Source organism: Nesoenas mayeri (genome assembly GCF_963082525.1).
Source record: "Nesoenas mayeri genome assembly, chromosome: 9".
Taxonomy (NCBI): Eukaryota; Metazoa; Chordata; class Aves; order Columbiformes; family Columbidae; genus Nesoenas; species Nesoenas mayeri.
Window position 1 is genome coordinate 26324769 of NC_137557.1, and position 14643 is coordinate 26339411.

General features: G+C 35.5%; 1 protein-coding gene across 1 annotated transcript in view; it reads right to left on the reverse strand.

The window, feature by feature from the left end:
* Positions 1-14643, reverse strand: part of DNER (delta/notch like EGF repeat containing) — a gene marked incomplete at both ends in the record, with an annotated part of 112366 nt that overhangs the window by 52589 nt on the left and 45134 nt on the right. Inside the window, 3 exons of the mRNA XM_080350118.1 lie at positions 4542-4708; positions 7132-7226; positions 12272-12568. Coding sequence (XP_080206244.1) covers positions 4542-4708; positions 7132-7226; positions 12272-12568 — 559 coding nt within the window. The remainder of the gene's footprint in view (positions 1-4541; positions 4709-7131; positions 7227-12271; positions 12569-14643) is intronic.

The window sequence follows — 14643 nt, forward strand, 5'->3', positions numbered from 1 at the left end:
TTACCCAACTTAATAGCTTGACTGGACCAAAACCCATTACAGCAAGGGTGTCAAACTCATTTTTACCATGGGCCACATCAGCCTTGCAGTTGCCTGCAAAGAGCTGAATGTAATTTTAGGACTGTATAAATGTAACTATTCCTGTATTTATACAGTCCTAAAATTACATTCAGCCTTTTTCAGGCAACCACAAGGTTGATGTGACCACTGGTGAAAATCAGTTTGACACCCCTGCATTAAAGGATTATGACATAGTCAGCTAGCAGGAGCACACCTACACTTAGAAAACCACTTGCATACAGCTTTTTAAGGAGATGTGACATTAGCTTAGAGTGTGACCTTCTGTCATGGCTTCAGGGACTCTGCTTACTGTCCAAAATAATGGCAAGAGCCCAGTGAAGGATGACAAGACTAATCTAATGGATTTCCTGGATTGCAATTTCCTTGCTTTATGCTTATTTATCAGCATCTCCACAATGCTGTAAAGATGGCAGCGAACTATTTTGGGCACAAACACAGACCACCAGAACCTCTGATATCACACTTCACAAAAGCAGTTAAGTGTGATGGAATACAAATGACATAGCTGAGACTGTGATAAGAGGAGCTGTGGTAGATCGGATGGCAAGGTCAGCTAGGATTTGTCTACAGTGACTGGTTCAACTTAAAAGACTTACAAGTGGCTACCCTACTTCTAAATGCACTGAGCGGTATGTGACACTACTAGCTGAAGATCTCAAAGCATTTTACAAGTATTATTAAAATGTGCCTCACATTTTACTTTAAATTATGCATTAAATTTCCTTATTTTACAGATCAGGTTAAGCAGTCTGTTCAAAATCTCACAGTGCAAACAACCATGTGATCAACTGAGTGCAAATATCTTGACTGTGAAATGGACACAAAAATCATATTTGAAGATAAATATTAAAAATAAATAACCAAAATATATTTCACCAAGCATTATAAATTTGAGTAGATGAATCTCCAAAGATAGATTAGAAAAATAATTTCCTACTGTTACTTGCTAGAAGTAGCAGTGGATAAAAATTTTTGGATAATTTCTGATTAAAGTCAACTCTAAGGAGCGTAAACTATTTAGATGCTAGCTTAAAACATAATATATAAAAAAGTAAATAGCCTAATGTTTACATTTACTTGTATGTGAGACCTATAACAATAGTGAAAGACAGAGTAGGAGACTGATTTCTGTTATATTTATAAAAATACTCTCTCTTATATAGACTAACAGTACTCTCCAGAATGGTTTGGATTTCATCTGAATGCTTAACTTTTTTGCCTTATAAGATCATATTTTAAAAAACTCATTGAAATTAACACTTCATTGAACTCTTCACACTGTTCGCACTTGTGCTGCTGCTATTGTTTATCAAAAGGCCATTTTCTGCAAGGTTAGCTTTTATACCCAGAACCCCAGGGAAATGTTCACAGTTGAGTACTAGACTCAATACTGCCTACAGTAGGGTCTTTCCAGGCAAATTGCATGCGTAAAAATGAAAACCCCATTAAGTGGAGTAGTTGTCACCAAATTCCTGCAGCAGCAAGGCAGACTGAAGAGTGGAGTGTCACACACACACGTTGCTGCACATCAGCTGAGCAGCAGAACTGTGTGAACACTCCAGCTGCGGCACATGCAGGGCAATGTGATGCGATGTAGTTCAGTATAAGAGGGTTAAGTCAAATGCCTGCCCATATGCCAAGGGGTAGGAGCTCACACAGATGCTCAGCTGACACACGGTAACTTGTTAAAGCTAGAGTAATGAGTAACCTGTTTACATGGCTTTCCGTTAATTCAATTCACACGTCTATTATCAAATAATGTAATTGTGTTTCATTTTTGCTTAAGTAAAACCAATTTCAACGTGCATCAAACTGGTTTCTTTCCATGGAAATATGCATATGCTTTAAATATAAGCAAAAACACAAAACACACCATTCAAAAGACACAGTTACAACTTAATCTGAAGCTCTATAGCCAGAAAAAAAAAGAGCTACATTATTGCTTTTATTTATAAAACCAACTATTTTAATTTACTGTACCTTAGAATAAGTTTGTCATGTATATCAAGAAATATAGGGAAAGCTGTATATAAGAAAAGCTTTATTAATCTGATCTTACTGAAAACTAAACTCTTCAAAAGTAAGTGAGGTGTGTCAGATTCACAGACCATTTCCATATATCTGGATCAAATGTGAGGTAAAGATTTCATCGTTTTTATATAGTACTTAGTTGAATTACAGATTTGAGTTCAGATAAAATTCAGCATTTTTTACATTAAGTGACTGAGTTCCTTTTTAAGTTTCACACCCAAGACTTACACTTCATCAGACAAGAACTGACGATAGAAAGTAAGTAGAATATTTCCATACAACTGAGAAGAAAATTCAGAGGCTACTCTGTTTTCCCTTTCTTACAATAAATGACAGGTCGCAAACACATTTTAACTAACAAATACACGTTTCAATTTCCTTATTCCTTTAGTATTTCACCCTTTTTCTGTTCAAGTGTTTTAATATAAGGAAATTATTCTAGGAAAAGCTGTAACTAAATTAAGGCCACATAAAATAATTTACTCCAGAAAACAGTTATCTCATTACTTGATCATATTGTAGTACGCAGTTGCAACACCTCAGGACTAAAAGATGTGCAAGTGAATGCTTCAGATTCATTTTCTATCAAAAGCACTACAGGTAATCCATCCATTTGCTAAAGTAAATAGGATTTATAAAAATTCAAATGCGCTATATCTGCACTCGTCCTTACAAAGCACTCAGATGCTCCTATTCATGAATATATCACTGTATTATTGGAGTCTCCCTGTTGCTCCATGCATACATATTTGATTCTTGTTCTTTACATAAATCAAATTACACTACAACAACTGGAAAATTCTACAAAGAATTTCAGTATCAGGGAATTAAGAAGACCAAAGAAAGTATAAAAAAACAGATGCAAGTAAAATAAGAGGCTGCAGAAAACTTCTGCTGCATGAAATAAGCAAGACTAGTACTACAATTTTTATGATTTAAACCTTGATTTATATTCAAAGTAAATATATATTTTCACTCAATGTCACCTAACACACAGTAAACAATACAAAGTAAAAATCCCAGTGACAGAAGGAGAGCTACAGAGAGACAGGTAGAACAAGACGAACTATGAAAGAGTAAGACAGCATTTGTTTCAGTTATCTAAATAGCCTACGTTGTGTGGCGTGTACAGTCGAGTGGAGCCTTCACAGAGCAGCTTAGGCCTTCTGTTTGAGAGCTTGCAGACCAAGCTATGCCTTTAGGTACTTTCACAAGTGCATAAAAGTTACAAATTACCCTTTCTTCAGCAAGTTTTTACTTACTTTTATCGTGTGTTAACTACCACAAGGCAAATGCAAAACAATTACTCCTGAGGAAGACACATGAGGAAGAGTTTTAACTCTGATAAATTAAATGCAAAACTAGATTAAAAGGAAAAAACAAAAGCTAAAACTAATATCCTGGAAGTAAATAATACAGAAAATATAGGTAACTGGAAAATTATTTGAAGAAAATACATATCAGTAAAAGAATGCTGACAATAATTAAACTATTACACCTAACAACCTTCAAGCAATATCTCTGCTAAGTAATAGGAGAGAACAGGGTAATACTTCTGCATTTGGGGGTTTTTCTGCATTAGCTACACACTTAGAATTTGGTCCAATGTTTCTACATCAGAATGCCTTAATTTTACATTTATTAGCATTTGTGGCAATTTGTGGCACCTTAAACTTCATTGTAAAATATACAGCATTTCAAGTAGATTACATTCAATGCTGTTATTACAATGACTTTGGTTTCATGTCACTGGTATAATAAACCATCTGCCCAGAAATCTCAATTTAATTAAGTTTATTGTGTCTAAGCATAAATACTGCATTAAATCAGTATTAGTTCCCACACACTTAAAAACAACATATCAGCCTATTTTCATTACACCGGTTGCACAACAACATTTAACATTTAATTGCCCAGTGCAGCATATAGGTTTCTAAGGTTTCACATTCAGAGACAAAACTAGAAGAGAAAAAGTAATGCAAGCAAGCACTATTAGATCAGATTTCCTATTATATTTTATATATTTTCTCATGTATACTGTGTACAAGATTAAGCATCTTTACAAAGTATCCCATGATACAATATCTGACAAAGAAACATCTCAAACATTGAGAGATATTTACTGTAGCATTTACCAAAAGCTTTACAGTTGATTAAAACAGAACATACAAAACACCTTGCATCATCTAAAGGTATCGGGCAAAAAATTCAATCTAGATTTTAAAAGGAATGATGCCACCTGTGTAAAAATTCAGTGTACCTCTTGTCTGTTTTGAATGAACCACCATCTAAAACATGGTCCAAATATCACATCTGGATCTTTCAGCAGCACTTAAATTAATGGAATTACCTCTTTATTTCTCTAAATGTTGGGTAAACCATTGGCTGTCACCTAGTGGTGATAAACAGAAAGTCAGCATGTTACTCACCAATAAAATAGTTGTTTCCTAATGCAAGCATTTCTTCAGAAAGAACAAGTCCACCCAGTGCCTGGAGAAGAGTGACACTTCTGCCATCAATAAGTGAACACTGTTTAAATCCAGTGGTTGTCACCTTCCATAGCAGGATAAGAGAAGCAGTAGCATCTTGCCTTATTCTAAGAAAAGAAATTATAAGAATATTTACCCCGAGGAAAATTGGTGTTACTACAAAGTACACTGCTCTATAGCAAAAGGAGGAAAAACCAAAGAAAGGAAAAAAATAATAATTAAATGTACCACGCCCGGAATTGGGAAATGGCCTGAAGGATTTTAGCATGTCCACAAAAATAAAAAATGCTTCAATAGGAAGATTTTCATAATAGCATATGTAATAGCAGATTTAGTCATACAGAGTCTTGATTTCTAATACCTGAAGGACACCATCTTAGTGCCCAAGAAGAGTTTTACATAAACATCATGTAACAGTAAGGCAACGTTATTCGGTCTTTGTATTTATGCCTTTTTGAATAGTACCTCCGTTCTACGTCTACAATGCCATCATTTTCTGCAGCTGAAGTACATCCAGCCTTCTTGTTTAGTGAAGAACATTCCATTTTCATTCAATATAGGGAGACAGATCCTGGTAGAAATCCCCATTTGTTTGACATACTGGATCCGAGGTTCAGAACAGTTTATTCTTGTAAATCAAATGAGTCATGTAATGCTCCCAAGGTCACCGAGTCCATGGTGCCTTCCCAAATATTGACATACTGGATAAAGTAATATCTAGAACCGCACATCTACTGTCAGCTCCATCAGGGAGCGCTGTATCTATGTCAGTGTCTCTTTCCTCTCAGGATAATTTGTTCCCTACTCACCTTCATAGAGAAAAAATAAAAACCTCTCATGTTTCTGGCAAGTTCTCAAATATTTGCATTAGTTTCCTCTGAAGGAATCACAAATGAGTTTGAACAATCCTCCAAAAATTCAAACACAACTGCACCCAACTGCTGAAAACTGATAATTCTCTCCTGCTGAAAACAGGCTTCCAAATATCCAGAGATGATGTTCTGTTCCACAATTTCCACAATTGTTTCAATTATGTCAAAAATACAGGGCAGCCTCTCCTTTTTTCACTTCTTATTTGAGTTCAAAACATGAAATGCAAAGTTTTGCAATCACGTTTGACACAAGTTAAAAAATGTTGGAACTAGACCTCATAAGAAGTCAGTTTTTGACAGTAATTCAGGTCCTCTTTAAGAACAACCCCCATCACTACCCCCAAAGCTGACTACCTCACTTTCTAGAACAGGATAACAACCAGTTTCGCAGTTTAGGTCACATCTGATAATCAAACCAAAATGAAATTATTAAAGAGAAATTATTGGCATTTCATAGCCACTGAATCAGAAATGTTACTCAGGCCTTTAACACAGGAAATACAATGAAATAAAGATAGATATTGACCTCCGTTAATCTACCTAGAGATAAAACATTATTAAAGGTACATAGTGTAAAAAAAGACCTCCTTTAGACTGGCGTCCCTCCAGTAAGGGTCTTTAAGCAAACCATGTGTTGTCTCGAAATCAGGAATAAGCTGATGTTTGTAGATTCTACAGCTGTGTTAAAGATTCCAGCCAGCCAGAGCATCCCCACTCACAGATCTCTTCCTGACTTAGAATTAAATGCTCATGAATGAGCACGATTCCAAATCCCGTGGGCAGAGCAGGACAGCTCCCACGTTTAAGTTACAGCTCCAAATTGTCTGCAGCTTGTCTGCTTGCATCAGTTTGTTTTTTCCTGTGAGCACAGCCTTTTTTAACTGAAAGCTGGGATTCTAAAAGATGAGATGACAATATGAGAAAAGTAGGCTATTTTGGGAAAATCTAAGTCTAAAATTGCAGGAAAGCTGTGAGCCAGAGAACTACGTTGGCAGATTTTTATTTGAAATAAAATTTCCAACAACAAAATGCCTCATCCCAGCTGACAGAATCAGATCTTTCTAGGAAGCCAGGTTCTGTTAATTAAAAGTAACAAAGCGCATATTTGATCAGAAAAGCATGAGTTTGAAAAACTAATAATATTGAACAAATTCAAATTTTTGAGAAATGTGGTTTGTAGAATATACACAAAGATTTCACAGCTGATTATGAGACACAAACAATAATCTAGCAAATACAAAAGCACAAAATACATGCATTTGTATATTCAATGATGACACTTTCCACCACCAAGTGCATCTTGAGATTAAAGGCAGACAAAAAAAAAACAACATATACTGCATGTAGGAGAAAGAAAATGTCATGTTGTCTCCAAACTGACATATTGAACATGCTGCCCTAATTTCTGATGCATTCTGATGGCCCAGAGACAGTTTACATGCTTACATCTTAGTCTAAAACATTAAACATGTAGTAAAAATTACACCAAGCAAATAGCTGTCACGGAACTAACAGATGCCTGAAGTCTCTCTAAAGTTTATTCATACACTTTTAGCCATTTGATAAATCTGCCTATCTGAAAAACTGTTGTCTAAAATACCCAGGCAAACTAAAACAAAAGCATTTTATATTGCATCATATATGACAAGTATTCTTACTTTATGGACGTGTTCTGTGGAACTTCAAAGGAGATAAGCCGGCCTCCAGCAGAGGTATTTGAACTGGCATTTCCACAAGCCACGTCTGGGGTTATCTGAAAACAAAAGTAGTTTTGCTTAACACTAAACCAGAAAGTCCAGATAAAGAAAACATGATTTTCTTTTTTAATAACCTTAATTGGCCAGCAGTCATCTTTCAGAAATCACCAGGATGGAGCAAAACATTCACCAAGACATTTATGCTAACAACAAGCATTCTGAAAATTCACATAATCATCTCTTTAATGTTTTTGTTTTAACAAAAACTTCCTGCACATAAGTGTGAACTTCTAAAGGTATCTGCCTTTTAAAAAGATCATTTTTAGATAAATATGAATAAGCTTCTGGTCTTTTAAAATAATAAACAAAGCTCTAACATTTGGCATATCAAAGAAATATTGCATCATTAGTTTAGGCAATATTGGAGAATTTATAATAACAAATAGTGACATTCAATTTCTATATTGAAATACGTTTTTTTCCAAACACAGATGAAAAATAAATACTCTCCCACTTGCCCATTACTATCCTTTCCAAGTAAAAGTTGCTTGGACAAACAGTGCTTCCAGATGGAAAAAAATTATGAGCACGGTTGGGGGTGAAAGGACATATTTTTCAAATCTGTGATGCCTACTAGGCACAGAAATCAGTTACCGTATTAACGAGATCAAAACACCATACAGAATGCCACACAACACAGAGGGTCATGGACAAGATTTTCCTTAATTATTCATATTTTGTAAAGTAGTAGTTTTATAAAGGCTGTTTGAAAACCATTACCGCTTCAAATTATACCTTTATTTCAAATAAGTAATATTTTATGTGGCATAATTGAGTCTATCTCCTACATTAGTATAATCAGTAGATTTAATTAAGCAGTTTTCAGATATCTTCATCAGCTTACTTCAAATTGCTAGGCACATTCTGCAATGTTATTTTTTCAGTAATCTAGAATATGTTTGCAACCTTTTTACACCAACCTTACTGTCAAAGTGAAAATGCAACCTGACACACTTCCATGAATTAATCATCCATAAAAAACAAACAAACAAACAAAACAACACAGAATCTAACTTGTAAATTTAACTAAAATTCAAATTCATATTTTAAACATTACTATGAGAGGCCTATGAAAACATGAACAACAGAAGTCCAGCATACAATGCAATTAATAATTTTTAGGAGACTCAAAACTGATATTGGATCAGTCAAGACAAAATCCGTATTCACATTTCCCAAAAATCTCTAGATTACACAATTCATTGTTGAATTCTCTTGCACATATAATATGCATAAATATAGTTTATGAAAGCCTCCACCCATTTCCATGTTAAAGATTTTCCTAAGCTGTCATTTCTAAGGATGGGGTTTCTATGTATTTAGCAACCTCAAATGGATCTCTTCTCTGTCATTCTATTCAGTCTCTTTCCGCACCCATAGCATACTTGGGCAAGAAAGGCATGAACATTTAGCAACACACAACACAGTCAAGGATTCAAAGGCCTCTGTTTCAAGCAGAATTATTCCTTAAGCATATTCCATTGTTGCAGAGTAGGTACATTCTCTTTCAGGATTTTCCACCTGACACAGCCATACTACTTTTAAAGGCTTATAATTTACTGACTAAAAACAAGCATAAAACAAATGTTGTCCCCGTTATAAGAGGAAATACAGGTTTATTGTAGCTTCCAGTAACTAGTTTCTAAAGCTTGAATCTGAGCAATAGTATTGCCGTATAAATACAAGGTTAGTCTAGGACTCACGTGCTTAGCATTCTAATTCCTGGCTGTGCACCTGGCAAATCACTTTACTGTTCTATGCTTCAGTGTCTCCATCTGTAAAATGTGAATAATACTGCTGATTCCCTTGAAAAAAAATTGAGAGCTATTAAGGAAAAGTAAGAGATAAGATTAGGGTACCACTTTCCTTACAGTTGATTTTGTACACAGAAACCACTGTTGAAGCTGTCATTCCAGTAGAATCAATGAGATGATTTCTTTCTTCTTCTATTATTGGCTAATATGTATCTTTTCCACACCATACCACAAAAGATCGTTGGACTGTGGAAACTCAGATTGCTGGATGTCTCTCTCTTGGAAGTGGAACAACTTAGTTGCCAAAAGTAGGAAAAAAGTTCTCTTTCAACACACAAAGATGTGTGACCACAAAGATTCCTCTTACAGTAAAGAAACCAACAGACATGAGTATTATTCTCTCAATCATCTGTGCTCGTAGCCCTTAATCTGCAACTAGGAAAAGACTAATTTCTTATGGAAAGAGCTCTCTAAGAAATGAAACTGTATCTAGATATATCTGTATGTTGTCTACTGGTGCAGACACTACCAAGAAAGTTCAGTCAAGTAAGCACTGCCAAGTATATCCCTAGTACCTAAGGAATACAGAAAAAAGTGTCCAACTGTAGCCAAACATTGTGCCTCTCTTAGAGAGTTCTCTCAGTTGTTCATTTTTTGAGTGGTCCAAACTTCCTGAAAAAGCTTCCATGGAAACGTCATCCTTGCAAGACAATAAGAGCTTTCATTTGGAGAGATTCTGACATAATTTCGCTCTAGGCAGACAGACAAAAGAGTATGAAGAACATTAGTTCACTTGCAGTATCATTATAGAATAATGTGAAAAACAGGCTGACCTGGAAGATTTAAAGAAAAAAAATAAAATAAAACCTCATAACATAATACTAGCAGCCTTTGCTGCTTCTGAATCTCAAGGAAGATCAAAACAGTAGATTTTTGCAACACAAAGCCTGCAGTTACTTTATTTTTTTCCTTTTAACAGGGGAAGAAAGAATCAAGCTTTGCAAAGCTTTAAAAGCTATGAGTAAAGGCAGAATTTTCCTGCTCAATGCTTAACTCTTTACTCTTGAAGCCTCCACCAAAGAGCCTTTGGAACACAGACCTAAACGCAAATCAACTCACTGTAGTTTAATAGAGATTGGAGACTATGTCTTGAATCAGCAACTGAAATCTTTCTTTCGGACAAGCATCTCTCTCACTGTGAATTCCAAGCAGCAGAAGGTCATTACGCTACACCAGAAAGACTGTGAAAAATACAAGACTCATCAAAATATATTAAAAACATATCAAAACAAGAATTTCGTAATAGGGTAACAAGTAATTTCCATGTTAGTGTTAATAATGCAATTGTAATTGATAACCTATATGTAATTCTCAGGTAAGAGAAGACACACAGAAGGGTGAATTTCAGCTATTAAAATACCCACTTGTGAATGATCTGTTTGGCTGAAATGTTTACTGAATCTACCTAAAATGCAAACCAGGCAGAAATGCTACTTATACAATACAAGGCCACAGACTGAAGAAGACACAAGGGAAATCTGGTACAGAGAAGAGCACGCCCTCAACTGATGAAGACATATGGGGCACCCTTACAGAGATACGTTACATTTAAACTAAGTAATAAAAGCAGATCATTGTTTGTTTCTGCTTCAGTGCTCTCTCAAAACTCCATACTTGGTACCTGACATATGTTCTACTGTAAAATAATAGAAACGAGACATGGAATTCCAAGAAACAAAGCTCTGTTTTCCAGACATTGCCTACCAGAACTCCCATTGAAATGGGATGCAGCCCTGTAACTACTCGTACCTCAGATATAATCTGAGAGTCATAAGAAAAACATATATTTCACATAGGCTGATTTTACTTTCAAAATTGATTGAAATGTTACAGTAAAAATACAAACAAATTTGTTTGGGCTAGCAAAGAATGATGAAAAATGTACTTTTTCCAGGATAAAACTCATGTGTGTTCACTTTCCCATTATGTAGCGTGTGGAAATGCCTCAGAAAAGTCACACTCCTTGAAATGCTCCAAAACCAGAATCAGCTGACATGTTACCTATTTATTCCTGAATAACCACAAATGAAATTACTTTAGAAGGCTTTTTTCATTAAGAAAAAGATGTCACAGAGATTTTAATCCTTTGCCTACTGAAATTATAATATTTCTTCACCAAGAAGCTTCATTACATCTAGTGCTTTGTACTTAGTTGATGCAAACAAAAACAAAAAAGAGGCACTACCGTTACTCCCAAAACAGATGCTCACTATGGCAGACTGTTCCTTGGGATGCAGTTTGCATATACATAGTATTATTATAGGTGGGTGATCTCCACATCAGGTTGGAGACTTCCAGTACCAACTGCTGCAGGAACATTATATGCAGAAGGGGTCTTGTATCTCCAAGAGAACAACAGTGAAGAGAACTACAACTCATCCTTGCAGTGACAGACTTCAAAGAAGAAGGGGGGAGGATGGTCATGTGATAGAACGAACTCATCCATAAAAGAGTTACCAAGAGATAAATAATCAATTCTTCTTTCTATCTATACTTGTGTTTCACACGTAAAGATTCATCTTTAATGATAACTGGGTTAAGTTTGGCACTTTTTAACTACTTTTTTTAAAGATACCAGAGTCTATGCAAGACATCTAAGCATTATTAACAAAACCATGTACAAAACAGTAGAAAGCAAAGATCACATTTCTTAAGGATCATTTGCTGTATGCTTTCCAGTTGTAGTTTTGCCAGATATTGTTAAGCTTGTCATTTTACTAAGAGATGCAACAAATGTTTAAAAGTTTCCTCCACCATCATTGCATCTCTAGAGCTATACACTGTGTAATACACTGACTCCTATTTTTAATCCTCAAATAGCTATGTTTTCTTAATACTGCAAGGACGTTTACTTTTCAAAACAACACGTAATTTCAACTGCAAATAGCAAAAAAAGAAATATTAGAAGTATTGGTTTAAACTTTTGATTTTCCTAAATTTATTTGATGTTTGGAGATATTGTGTCATACAACTGACTTGAAGAAAAAATATTCTCCCATTTCAAAGTAATACCGGGTAAAACATGTTGGCCAACTGAAGTCCATTGCTTCTATCGAGTATCAATATTTTTTTTTTGCATTTAATTTTACTAGCATAATAACTCAGGACAGAGATCATATCTCCAGTCCTCTCATGTGGACCTCCATGAAATCACGCACAAATGACAACACAACAATGATAACACAAGTTCTTTTCTGTGCATTTTCATTTAAACAGAACATTCTCACCTCTATTTCATCCCATTTCAGATCTACAACTTTCTGTCCTGCTTTTGGCTGCCATGTAGGTAACATCACAGTTGCTCTTGAACGAGGAAGAACGATGTCGGGTTCCACGGTGGTCGAGACCGGTCTGCTCTGTCGCGGTGACATTGGCTCTGTCCGTTCAGAGACTGGAAGGCTGTGAATTGAGTGCTCACAGTTTGTTCCCTCATAGCCTTGGCTGCAGAGACAGAGGTAGCCATCACCGCTAGTGCTGCAGTTACCATGGTGACAGGGGTTGCTGGCACAAGGATCTGAAACAAACTGGGAAAAACATATCATATAGGTCAACTACTGCATAGAAGGGATTTATTTCTGAGCTTTACAAAGACCATAAACCAGGATTCTTTTCCCCTCCTGTATTTATCTTCTAAACATATTTATTAATCACTCTCATCTTTGATGTATCTTAAAGTAAATTCAAAGGATTAAAGAATATAAATTAATCTTTATTAACTATTTCTCTCAGAGCATTTAATGCTAATTCACTGTTGACACATTCAAGGAAATTGATAAACACAAAGTAGAAACAAGGCCACTGTTCATAATCAGGAATTTACCAAAAAAAACTCTTAAAAGAACAACCGATCTAGCAAAAACAAACATCTAGAAATTTAATGCAGTAACAGGAGTAGGAATGGGGCCCACAACTCATACAGATCACCAGGTCATGAAGCAGCTCTGTGTCATCAGAGTTAACCACATCACACAATCCTATTCAAAGACACAATTTCCATTTGAAAGCAGCTGGGCCTTTTGCCCACACTTCATTTCATGGACAGCAGTTTCAGAATATGATTCATTCTGGTGCTGAAAACTTTCTAACAAGAGTTAGAAAGTTGTGGAAAAAATGTGGTTATTTTTAAAACAGCATTTGTAATAGTGTAGGACAAGACCAAGCTCAGTGATGTAGGAAAGATCCTGTCCTGTGCTTGCTTGCCTTCCTCCGATTTCTAGCTGAAATTTACCTACAACACATTTATACTGTTTCTAATGTCATCACTGACTTCCAGGTTAAATGTCTTTTCCCTCTTCTATGCTGATGTTTACATCCATAATGTATTTACAGAATACATCTACAAACTCTTCTCAAGTTTCATCTCAGACTAAATAAGCCATGTGTGCTCAGTCTCCTTGTGGAGGACAAGCCCTTCATTCATGTGCTCATTTTCCCACTCAAGACTTCGAAGTTTAGCACTGCCTTTTGCAAATGCATCCATATTCTTGTTTGTACTGGAAATAGCTTCCTTGGTATTACTTAAGAAACATTTGCCTTAGTCAGAGCTAAATCACACTGCTGGCTCACTGTCATCGTTTGACCAACTGAGACAGCCATGCAGTTCCCTCTCTTTGTCTTCTCATCAAAGTGGTAACCCATCACTGGAAACAGACATTTTCTCAGTCTTTAAATGCAAATATCACCAAAGTGCTCGAGTTCTAAAGGTTACCCAGTCCTTCCTTATATAAGCAATGCTTCTTAATATAGCACCAATTTCAATTATCATAAGAATCACATAAGCTTTATATATCAATAATGTTGTTAAAAACCAAGTATTTGGTCTACGCTAGGAATTTTACCTTCTCATCAGTTCAAAGGCCTGATGTCAAGGACACTAAATCCTAACATTACACTTTCTTTTATAAAACAGTACTATTATTGACCTCAGCTAGAATTCTTTCTTTGGCTGGAATTTTTGTATACCCCAGCCTCTGTAACATTTTGAGACAGAAAACAGAGGAAACATTACTAATGAAAGTTAACTTTGGAGCCAGTTAATTATGAGTGTCAGATTTTGTAGTGACTGATGCAGAAGAGTTAGAGGCCATGGAAGACAGTCCAAAATAGATGGTCTACTCGTGGTTCAGTTAGAGCTCTGAATGTTATTTACTTTGCAAGGGGACACATCTCACACATATAAGGTGATACATTAGATATCAGGGTCAATCTCTGATGCCTTCATCTTTAAAACTCAGCTACATAGTGATTTCATATATACTTAACATATCAAGAATCAAAGTAGTATGGATTTTTATGACTGGATGGGCTTCTCTCCTTAATTTTTCTTTCTCTCACAAATAACAGAATATATAAGTTTACAAAGAACAATTTCTAGATCGTTTTTCAGCAAAAAAATTTTATAGAAAGTATTTATAAGTGACAGAAGAACAGAATACTTTCCAGGAAGGAACAAAACCTAGATCTGTTCTACGGTTTATTGATTACATTTTAAGCTGGCTCCCACTCCCAAGCAGCAGAGATTTTCACAAGAATTTCCTTTTCCTTTAAGAGTGTTGAAGATTAAAATTGTTGAAGTGTGAACAAAGCCCAGTTCAAAAAT